Source organism: Mesocricetus auratus, unplaced genomic scaffold (genome assembly GCF_017639785.1).
Source record: "Mesocricetus auratus isolate SY011 unplaced genomic scaffold, BCM_Maur_2.0 Super-Scaffold_2245, whole genome shotgun sequence".
In the NCBI taxonomy this organism is placed as follows: Eukaryota; Metazoa; Chordata; class Mammalia; order Rodentia; family Cricetidae; genus Mesocricetus; species Mesocricetus auratus.
The window spans coordinates 23,868,730-23,880,861 of NW_024429180.1; the positions used below are offsets into that span (position 1 = coordinate 23,868,730).

General features: G+C 41.0%; 1 protein-coding gene across 3 annotated transcripts in view; it reads right to left on the minus strand.

Annotated features, from left to right (window-relative positions):
* Pibf1 (progesterone immunomodulatory binding factor 1) overlaps nt 1-12,052 on the minus strand; it is a 158,530-nt gene extending 146,478 nt beyond the window's left edge. For 2 of the 3 annotated variants that reach the window (XM_040753039.1, XM_040753078.1), the window contains exons 1-5: nt 11,817-12,052; nt 10,383-10,657; nt 8,048-8,148; nt 6,012-6,210; nt 2,352-2,471 (exon numbers count right to left, since the gene is read on the minus strand). In XM_040753039.1, coding sequence (XP_040608973.1) covers nt 2,352-2,471; nt 6,012-6,210; nt 8,048-8,148; nt 10,383-10,634 — 672 coding nt within the window. In that variant the 5' untranslated portion in view covers nt 10,635-10,657; nt 11,817-12,052. The remainder of the gene's footprint in view (nt 1-2,351; nt 2,472-6,011; nt 6,211-8,047; nt 8,149-10,382; nt 10,658-11,816) is intronic. The other variant, XM_040753140.1, reaches the window with a different exon arrangement.
* Nucleotides 12,053-12,132: the final 80 nt, after the last annotated feature.

The window sequence follows — 12,132 nt, forward strand, 5'->3', positions numbered from 1 at the left end:
GCTGCCCCCATTAGATTGGCCTGTGGGGCATGTTCTGGATTGTTAATTGATGTGAGGTTCCAGTCCAGCTTGCAGTGCCATCTCTCGGCAGGTGGATCGGGTCTACATAAGACAGTGGGATGACTATAACCTCGGAGCCAGCAAGCCAGTAAGCAGTACTGCTCCATAGTTTCTGCTCCAGTTCCTGCCTCCAGGTTCTCGCCTGAGCGTCTGCCCTAGTTTCCTGAGATGAGGAAACTGCACAAGACGAATAAACCCTTTCCTCCCCAAGTTGCTTAGGTCATAGTGTTTATCACAACAACAGAAAAAAAAATGAGGACAGGTATAAATTATCTTGTTTTACTAATAAAATTACTACTATTGGACAATACGTACTTTTGCTCAACATCCTTAGCAATCCTGGAAATAAAATTAAAATTACTTTGCGATTCCATCTTACCCCAGTTAGAATGGTCATCGTCAAGAAGAAAAGTGGCATCCAATGCTGATGAGGATGTAGAGGAAGGGGGACCCATATTCATTGTTGTTGGGAATGCAGGCTGGTGCCGCACTTTGGAAACCAGTTAAAAATAGAACTTCCACCTTACCTAGACACATGCCAAAAGTATTGTGTACCTTACCACAGAGACACTTGCACATACGAGTGTATTTGTGATCTATTCACAGTAATGAGAACATGGAATCAGCCTCGCTATCAATCAACTCATGGCTGGATAGTAAAGTGTGGAATAAACACATAATGACATTTACAGGAAAATGAGTGGTACTGGAAACTATTAACTGAGGTAACTCGTACTGTGTTTTCTTTCATGTGCAAATACTGGCTTCTAACATATATATATGTTATGGCATGGAAAGTAGAAAGGGACCATGAGGGCAGGAGTAGAAAGAAGGTAATGTGGAAGGAGAAGGGGGATTAAAGGAGTACAAGAGTTAGAAACATGTAAGGGGGGAGGGTCAACAAAAAATGATATGGGAAATTGCCATATGGAAACCTGATACTTGATAAAGTAATCAAAAAATTAAAAGCAACAGAATGACTTTGATTGGAGGCACCACATATGGATGGATAAAGCTGCATCCAGAAGCCACCGGTTACTAAACAATCCCAGCGCTACCTCCACAATTGCCACGACTGTTGCTGGTCAGCAGAGCTAGATGGTAAGATACCTTACTTTGCTGAAGATGCCACATATTTATGCAGCAGGACATAGAGATCAGCCTGGGACTGCACTAGACCCTTCCTTTCTGCTCAAACTGTCAAAAGTATAGTACTGAAAATATATACTAAATATAATGACTTGCTTTTGGGTAATAGAGAGTTGAAAAGCCTGCCCTTGAAATAGGACATCACATACATATTTGTATAAAACTTGTGAAGATAACATTTTACTATCAAATACAAACATGGGTTATCCAATGAAAGAAAAGTGGAAACTATTTTTCATTTGAAAAGATACGTTAAATGACTTGGTCAAGATCACAGAATAAATAAGAATGTTCAAATCTGACACTTAAATCCAGTGTACTAGAATTTAACCTCTCTGAGGGCAGTTATTGTCTCTCACTGTTGCTGGCAATTAGAACAGCCTCATGGACATTAATGACATACAGGGTAAACACTAGTTCAGTACTGTTCAGTAGAATAAATTGCATTTGATGAGGAATGAATGACACATTGACAGTAGCACTCCCCCCCCTCCATTGGCTGTTACAGAATACAATGAATCAACCCATCACTATTTTTTAGCTGGTTATAAGTACATGAAGGCATTCTGGGATATTTGGTCAATGTTATAATCAGACTAATGATCAGTGCACCCTTCTGTAAATGAAGAGTTGTAAGCATGATGATCTTATAATTCATCGACCAGATTAAGATGCTTCTAACAATGCATGGGCTGCTATTAATACTTACATGTCAGCAGTAATGGGGACTGTCCTACCAAAGCAGAATGCATGAGTCTCCAATTAAAAAGAAAGTCATTCTTTTTCTTCCTGCTAATGGCATCCATACCCAGCCTACGTTTTATGTATTAAAGCTAGAGAAACGATAAGCTTCTGTGTGCATATTTATTGCACTAGAACATTCAGATATGGCTGGTTTTATGATCTCAAAAGCATTTGATTATGAAAATGAGTTACAACAGCAAATGCTACGCTGTGGATTACAGGTTAAAAGCATATTCATCCTGTCAGGTCCTGCTTATGGCTTAAGGGCTGCAGCGCAACAGTCCGCATCCTGGGCTCCTTTGTGTCTCACTTCCATGCTCCTCACCACAAATGGTAGCAAGCACCGCCCTGTGGAAAAGTTACAATGTCTCTCCAAGAGTAATAGAAATGAAACCAACCTCTGTCAGCTGCCTCAGCTGGCCTCTGTTTGTGCTTAGTTCTTCACAGAGTTCATCCCTTTTCACTTGTAGTTCGTAGATTTCCTTTCTTAATGGATTTACTAGCTCATAGAGCCGGATCTTTAAAACAAAAAGGAAAGAAGGAAAGGTTAGCAATCCTGAGTCCAAACAGCAATTAGCCATTGCCACTTGCAGTGCAGTGGGCTGCGCGGGAGGGGGGGGGGGCGCTTTCACTTTCTGCCATTGTCTTACTCTCTCTCATTCAACTGTGGAAAAAAACAAGGTATATTGCTATAATTGTTTTTGTTAGCTCTGTTACCAAAATCTTATATAAAATACACCACATATATATATATATAGGAAACACAATATGCTGCCAAGGATTCATACTATCCACTAGTAGACTTGGAATATATTTCCCACAGATACATCAATTATAAGTGAACTTGAATTTAAATAACGAAATAACCTACAAAGTTAACTGAATTCCTTATTCTCCATCCCTGCTGGCTTTCTCTGAAGACTTGGAAGACTTTCCACATACTGTATTTTAAGTTGCTGTCTGTTAGCTTCCACACTAAGATAATTATGCTCTGTAAGGACAGGGACTTTTATCTGCTTTATAGAATGCTCTGTCAGCTGAGTATCAGTTTGGTGAAGAGATACATTTTATTCTTTGCTCTTGGCAGCATTCTACAATGTGGCTTCCCCTGCAGTGTTAGGGAGGTGAATCAGAAGGTAACTCTTCTATCACTATTTCCACTCAATTTAGACCTCTCTTTCCACTCTTCATTTTCCTGTTGTAACCCAAGTACTCCAATCTACAGGCTTCTAAGAAGCCAAGAAGCCATCAGTGAGCCAGGAGAGAGCAATAGGGATTACTTATTACATAGGCATACAATCCCAAGTCCTTAGCATATGACTGTATGCAAAAATACCCTGTTTAGCAAGAGGCCAAGTGTGAAGGTTGGTCCTTAAGGCAGTAAAATCTACATCAGTCAGTTAGAATACTATTTCATTCGAAGATGTGAAAGAGTAGTAAAACCAGAAAGCAAAAATGTATATACTACGTATGTACTATCTAATGCCCCACTTAAATCAGAAGTTCAACAGAAAGCTAATGTCTGATTTCCTTTGAAGTTGCTGATTCAGAAAGCTTGAGCCACTGAGACCCAAAAACTACCACTACAGCAGACAATAGGGAGAACTGCATGTTTACAAAGATGCAGTGAGCACTGTGCTAAGCATTTAACATGCTTTACATACCTACTGTTATCTTTACAACAGAAAGATAGATACAGTATTAGCTACTTTATAAATGTGAGAACAGAAGGGTCTTACAGTAAAATCATACCTAACACAAAAAAGCAACATCTGTCAGTGTGTGGTAGAATATTATGTTAAGGTGTGTGACTTTTGTTTACGCTGCACTTGTTTAACTCTGTGAAGCTGTGTTACTGTGCCTGTCTAAAACACCTGGTGGTCCTAATAAAGAGCTGAACAGCCAATAGCCAGGCAGGAGAAAGGACATGAGGGACTGACAGGTAGAGAGAATAAATAGAAGAAACAAGGAGGAAGAGGAGAGCAAGAGAACAAGAGGAGGAGGACGTCAGGGGCCAGCCACCCAGCCACCCAGCCACCCATGGAGTAAGAAGGAAAGTAAGATAAAAGCCCAGAGGGAAAAGGTAGAGAGTTAAAGAAGGTAAGAAAAGCTGGCTAGAAACAAGCCAAGCTAAGGCTGGGCATTTATAACTAAGAATAAGTCTCCATGTGTGATCAACTTGGGAGCTGGGTGGCAGGGCCCTCAAAACACCCTAACAAAGGCCAAAAGCCAAGAGTAAAAAACATTTTGAACAAAATCAGTGTGTGCTTTGGGGACTTCTGGCCCTGGCCCTGTCACTGTTTTCGATTTTAGAGAATTCACAAAATGAAAAGCATTTCCCACTAATATTAAGAATTATTTTGTCCAATTCAAGTCTCATTCTCCCATTCTCTATATGATGTAGGGTGATGACACTATAACCTTTAAAGCAAACAGGTTCTATCTATTTTGTGTCCATATTTACTTGTGTTTTTAGGTAAAGTCCTGCTTCATCCCTCAGGCTGACCATTCGAACCCTTAGGTTCAAAAGATCTTCCTGCCTCTGCCTTCTAGGCAGCTGGGACTTCAGACAAGCACTGTTATAGCACACCGTACCCAGCCCTTCTTGTGCTTACATTATTTCCTTAAGTTTAATTTTAAATATTGCAATATTAATGGATATGCCCAGACAAACAAATCGGCTGTAGGCTAGAAGGGTTGTTGATACTAAACTGACTTGAGACTCATGCCAAAGTTTAAGTCTAAGTACAAGTTTGTTTAGGGACACCAGATTCTGAACTATTCTATCACCAAGACTCTGCCCCATCTCTACCCCTTAATAATCATAAAACCTCCAGTCTCCCCCATATTCCTAATTGATCCCAGACAATACTAATCTTGTTTAGCCTCAATTTTTCCTTTGGAGAATATTAGAGCTAACATAAAATAACTCATCTGGTAGACTATGGAGTCACTGAAATTCTGGTCTTAAAGGCACTCTCTATTTTCATGAGGGTCAAAACATACTATCAATTGGGTGTTTCAAAAGCAATACCCTTGGGCTGAGATAGGGTTGAATTTGTCTCTGGAAGACCCAGAGGAGAACAGTCAGAATAAGACAAGCAAGACTAACCCATAGAGAGGAAGGGTTTGGAAATCCATAAAGGAAATAAAGGGATACTTGAAAGGTGCAGAGAAAAACACAGGATGGACTGACTGGTAGGAAGTGAGGGGCCGGGGAGAGCAGTTGGTCAAATCAAATGTCTCCCAGAAAGAAGCAGGAGGACTTGAGCTCAATACGCAGAACCCATGTAACAAAGCTAGGTATGGTGGTAAACGATTATCATCCCATGCTGGGGAGGTGGGGTGAGCAGATGCCTGGGATTCACTGTCCCAGGCCATTGGGACTGTCTCAGAAGTGAAGGAGTAAATAAACTTACCTAACTCTTGTTTCTGAACTCCTTTATAATTGAGAAATCTATTTTCTATTCTAACCTCTTACTTCTCTTCCCCTGTAACAGTCCTCCACCTTTTCCTTTCTTTTGTCTAAGCTTTCTTATCCTTCATGCATCTTCTCCTGCCTCCTTCCTTTATCCAGCTAGAATCAGAAGACAAACACTACGTTTTCTCTCCTATGTGGAACCTAATTTAATTAGACATTATATCTATAAACCTAGGAAGGAAGTCAAGAGGAAATAGACTGTACCTGTGGCATGTAAAAGGACAGCAGTAGAGGGGACTAGTCACGGCGAGGAAAGCAACCAGGAGACAGGGCATAGGGGAGACTCAGGGAGAAGATAAGTGAAAACAATGCACAATGTCATATCTGCATCAAAATGGAACTCATTACTTTGCATGCTAACTTAAAACTTGAAAACATCAGTCTGAGAATGGATGGAGCTTTATGTGTTTTTTTTCTTTATGTGTATTTTTTTTCTTTTGACACAGGGACTCCTATTGTACAAGATGGCCTCCAACTCACTCCATAGCTATAGGAGCTCATCCCCCTGTCTCCACGTCCTGAGGACTGAAATGACAGCATGTACTCTGGAGTGTCACACCGACGACTCCACACTTACAGATACGTATTCAGGGATAGAAAGCTGGTCTTCAGAGAAGGACTTTAGCTTCACATACTGCTCTTCTGTCAGCTCCAAGTCTCGAAGGTTACGACGGACGTCTCCAGCTTTCTCTCTTAGCTGCTGATTTGTCTCTTCCAGTTGTTTCTGTCTCAATAAAATGGTTTCCATTTCTTGTTTCATTAGTTCTTGATATTTCCTACATTGGGAGAATTTATGGCAAGCTTTAACATCACTGAGATTTTTCTCAGGGTTCCATATAGTATTCTTGGCTATCATTGTTGCTGATTTATCTAATCAGTTAAACAAGAAGTGTCAAACCCACACAGATTAGTAAATATATAATTCCAAATTATTAGAGAACCAACATTCTTATGAAGTAACAAATTCAAATAAAAAATTATAAATTTAATCTGCTAAAGTCTTAAACCCTTATATATTGGGTTGGACTTTTCATTTCTCTTTGATTCTGGTACTGCAAGACATATCTCTTTAATACAGAACCTCATAAGGCACTCATTAAACCACTGAAGTCAACCACTGCCCCATCCTAGCTGTGTGGAGGGCAGCGGCTGATGTCAGAATGTCTTTCTCAGCTGTTTCTTCACCGTACTTTTTAAAAACAGGAGATGTACTGAACCTAGAGGTCACCATGGCTAGACTGCTGGTCAGTGAGCTCCAGGCATCTGCTTGCCTCTACCCTTGCTGTGCTGGGGTTCTTGGAACACACCACCATTGGCTTTTACTGGTGATTCAAACTCAGGTCTTCCAGCAAACATTTTACTCTAAGTCATTTTCCTAGCCTAGAGAGGAGACCTTAGAAGACAGCGACAGGAATCTGAGACGACACTGCTCATTGATGTCTTTGCTTTGTTTTTAAACCTATCTTGCCTCTATTGACTTATTATCTGTTTGATTGTTTATTTTCAGACATGTCTTACTATAGAGCTGTTGTTGGCTGGAACTTACTCTGTAGACCAGACTTAGCTCACGGAGATCAGCCTGCCCTTGCCTCTCAAGTGCTAGTATTAAAGGAATGAGCTACCATGCTTTTACTTTTTATGTATACAGGTGCTTTGTCTGCATGTATGCCTGCAGACCACAAGAGGGCATCAGATTGTGAGGTGCCACAGTCTAATCTGTGGTTGCTAGAATTTGAATCTGGACCTCTGGAAGAGCAGCCAGTACTATTTACTGCTGACCCACTTTTCCAACCCTTGCCATTCACTTTTATTGAGTGTTTCCAATGAATTTATTTTTGTTTTTATAGAAACAATGCATATTTTTCTACTAACATGTCATTGTTTATATCACTTTACATTACACAGGTATAATTGGCATAGGTACATTTTCGAGTAAACAATGGCCTTCAATTCACTATGGAGAATGACTCTGAACTCCCTTTGTATTTACTTTTGTTTGTTTTTTTCAAGACATGGTACCCTTGTGCAGCTCTGGATGTTCTGGAACTAGCTTTGTAGACCAGGCTGGTCTCTAACTCACAGAGATCAGCCTGCTTCAGCCTACCAAGTGCTGGGATTAAGGGCATGGGCCACCTTGTCCGGAGTCCTTGAACTCTTGATCAACCTCCCACCATCTCCCAAGTGCTGGGGCTATCGGTGTGTGCCACCACACCAGGCTAGGGTCGCTTTTGTTAGGTATTGCACCTGGAGAAAATACACAGGCATAGTAACTGTATACTAAGTCAGCGAGCCCCAATAGCTGTGACAATGCAGAATGTTTTATACCATGAATGAAGAAAATGGTTCTCTATACACCAAGTTGTAGTCAATTCAGAAAGCTCCTTATGTAATTCATGGGTTGCTTACAGGACCAATATGTGGTGAATAAATGTTGAATTTTAACTGTGCATTTGTTTTAAAGCAACCTTCCCTTTGGTGGTCTAAATGTGAGGACAGTAAACATATCTAACTTAAAATTTCTCTATTATAGCCTATAACAACATGCATAAATAAGAGTAAAATTACTTTTAGTTGATAAATAGATGTTAGGCTTTTGTGAAAAGCACGTCTTACTTGGCATCTTTCTGTTGAATAGTCAACTGATTGTCTAATCTCAAAGTTAGCAGCTGCTTCTGGTGAAGGGCATCATTAAGTTTTTCTTCCAGCTCTTCAATCTGACCAGAGAGAATACAGTTTACACATTCAGCTTCCAGTTAACATAACAACAAACAATTAGAAGAAACAGGAAGAGTCCTCAAAGACTCCAGGTTGAAACTACTGTCATATAAATGTTTGTGCCAGGCTATCACTAAGATGGTTTTCCCCTTAATTTGAATGTAAAGCTCACTCAGACTGGAGCTTAGCACTCCACTCATACTGCTAAGTTATTAGTTAACATGAGTAATGCCATCTACACTTACTGCACCTGGCTGACGTCAGAAACATCCAAAACAAAATGAATAACTGCTAAACTCTGTAGCTTCTGAGTTAAAAAGACAACAAGTCTCTTGCCTAGATCATTATAGGTTCCCCATCAATTTTCTTTCCTGAGATGTTATAAACCTCCACATCTCCCTTTAGTTTACCATTAAAATGTGCTAACAAATGTCCACCACAGTTAGGTAACTGTCTTTGTAAAAACTTCTAACCTGTAGCAGAGTACACTTAGAGACCTTTGCCAACAACGAGTTTCCTTTGAGACTAACTGAAAAACACATGGCTCTAGCCCAAAGAACTCTTACAGTTCCCCAACATGCAGTTCTTTCTGTAACCCTACACACTTGGTCCTGCCTTTATCTATTCATTCCTTTCCCCTACCTTTCCCTTCTTGTTTCTTGTTTCAGATGAATTTAACCTCGTTTTGGGCTTTTTCTAGAGAGGCACCATTAAGAAATTACTCTAGGTTCCTCATGGGCAGGATACTTGAGTAGCAGGCTGAAAGCTCTGGGCTTGATCCCTAGCACCTTTAAAATAAACAAATAATAAAACTTTAAATCAATCTTTTTTTTTTTTTTTTGGTTTTTATGAGACAGGGTTTCTCTGTATTGTTTTTGAGGCTGTCGGTCCAGCCCGGCCTCGAACTCACAGAGATCTGCCTGCCTCTGCCTCCCGAGTGCTGGGATTAAAGGCGTGCACCACGTGATTTACTTAATCTGTGTGTGTTTGAATGTTTTGCCTGTGTGTATGTATATGTACCATGTTCATGTCTCATTCTATCACTGGCCAGAAAACAGCATTGGATCCCCTGGAACTGTGGGCTCTGGGACTTGAACCCAGGTCATCTGTCAGAGTAGTCAGTGCTGTTAGCCGCTTAGCCATCTCTCCAGCTCTTCCCTTTCATTACTACGTTGCATGTGTGTGTGCAAGTGTGTGTGTACCTGGGCAACTTTCTGGAGTTAGTCCTCTCTTCTAACTGTGCAGCCCAGAGATGGCACGCAGGACCCCAGGCTTGCATGGTTATGCATCTTTACACACCAAACCATCTTACTGGCCCAAAAGAAACATTTTTTTTTCTAGTAGAAGGATGAATAGCATAGAACTAAAATAGAAGAGTAAGTTAACAAGAGAAAGTACAGGCGAAACAAAACAAACTGCTGGACAGAGAGGCTACTGCCGGAAGAGCTAAGAACAAGAATAAAGTCAGATAGTTCACTGCCAGGAAGAAATACTTTCCTTGGGAACAAAAGTAGTAAACTAAACAAATGTGTCTTGTAATCACTCATTATTTCTTAGGACTAGTTTAAGCTCTACCAGGTATTCCATGAACTATCCTGGGACTAAACAACCACACAAGGCAAAAACAAAAGAACTAGGCCATCCTTATCTCTATGACACACTTGCTAAAGACAGTGGTCACTTACGTCTGACTCCTAAGACACAGCCACTCTCCAACACATAGGAACTGTGTAGGTCAGTAACAAGGCAATCAGATTTCTAGAGAGGACAATTCAGGGTCAACAATACAATTATGATCTTGATTCTTCTTATCAAACTAGTCAGTCACATCACATTTGGTGAAGCGCAAAAGCTGGCTACAAATTACTCCTATGGAAATAAATATTATGCTAATGCTACAAAAGTAACTCATCCAAACTCACATTTAAAACACCCTACTTTTAATATGCAAAGTGTAAAAAGGCAGTACTGGAGAAGCAATGTCAAGTGTATTGTTTAAGTTCTGATGAAACATACCTTTTTTTGTTTGTTTGTTTTGAGACAGGATCTCTTTACATGGTCCTGGCTATGTAAGGTCAAGGACAGCCTAGAACTTAATCCACCTGCCTCTGCTTCCAGAGTCTGGGAATAAAGGCAGGTGCCACCACACCTTGCCTATACATACACTTCTCATTTATCTTCAGTTTAAATACAATAAGGTAGGTAAAACAACAAAGTTTGCATCTGTTCTTACCTTTGTAAGATAATCCATTTTCAAATTGTCGATTATCATATTTTTTTGGGATAGCTCAATTTTCAGTAACTGAATATTATGAAGTATTTCTTTTCTTTCAATTAACTGCCTGGTAATTTTGACTTTACCCTCTCGCTCTTCTGAGGAGGAAACATCATCTGTATGAATGGTTGTTTCCAAACTAATATCTTCAGATTCCAGAGAACTAGAGATGTTTACTTTTTTTGAGTCCTTGGGAATTTTTCGAGACATTTTTATTATTCTGGGTCAATCTTCTGCAGAATAAAAAGAAATAATCTTAAGTACACTGAAAATTTACTACAGGACATATAGTGCATTACTGAGATCCTAAAGACTGCTTAGACCATTAGGAACTGGAAGATCTCAAATCGAAGCTAGATCACTGCTGGGAATTACTGCTCAAGTTAAAGGTAGATTCACTAAATCCTATCATGAACTCTGCTCTTTGACCATATATATATGTATGTATGTATGTATGTATGTATGTATGTATATCCGGCAAAAATTCATTTTTATTTGTTTGCTTTTGTTTTTCTAGACAGGGTTTCTCTGTGTAGCTCTGGCTGTCCCTGGAACTTGCTTCGTAGACCAGCCTGGCTTCAGATTCACAGAGATCTGCCTGCCTCTGCCTCCTGCTGGGATTACAGGCCTGTTAGACCATGCCAGCAGAGCAAGACTATTACTCGAAGAAAACGGGAAAATGAAGAGAAAGGATAAAGCCCATTAATACCAAGTACCCCAAACTCAAGGAGAGAATGCCTTCTGGCTTCGTCAGTGTGAGGTTGCACAGAAGTAGTTAAATCTGGAAGGATCTGTGTACACACAGGGAAAGGTTTGTATGGAGGAAGAGGATAATGATAAGCGCAGAGGAGAGACATCCAGACTGTCTGGGCTTGCACGTCAAGTTTATTTTACAGGCAAGGCATCACTGGAAAAATTGAAAACAGGCTCACACTGAGACAAAAACATTTTTAAGTATCTTGCAAAACCTAAAGAGGTTAGGAGAGGAAAAACTCAAATAGCACATCTTAGCCCTCCCAAGAATTTTAGTAACCCCTTTGTTCAAATACTACACGACTTAAGTAAAAAAAAGAAAAATCCATAGACTTAGATATTTCACTTTTTCTGAAAGCCACGGCGAGGAAGGAGGTGTGAGGGGTGGGGGACAGGAAGAGCGACAGAACGATCCGCCCCTTTCCTTTTTAAAGGGAACCGGGGGAAGAGAGCTGAATTAAAGACAAATCCTCGCGCGGGCTACAAAGGACCAGACACTGGCTCCTCCCTCTTCGGCTAAGGTTATAAAGTCTAACCTTGATGCATTTTCGCACCAGGCGTCACAGAAAGGGAAACTGATCCTGGAAGCTACCCCTCAAGCGTCAGTAACTCCGCACCCAAGGCTAAGACCAGCCTCACCTCGGACACTTGGAGCAACCGAAGGCGTCTTCAGTCAGCAGCAGCTCAGGTTGCAAAACCCTCAACAAGTACCTCGGGGTCCCCAGACCGTTAGGGAGCGGTCACCAAGACAACCACCCGCCCTGCAGCTGAAGAAGTCGGAAGAAGCTGGGGCGCGCAGGCTCCCAGGCCCTCCCACACCCCGGAAGCCCGTCTGAAGCGGTGCAGGCTGGGAGTTGGAGTCCGGAGGCGAGCTCCGCCCACCCAACGATCTACTCTCGCCCAATCGAATGGACAACCGGGACGCTAACAGGACGGGGCCCCGGGCTGGGTGTTT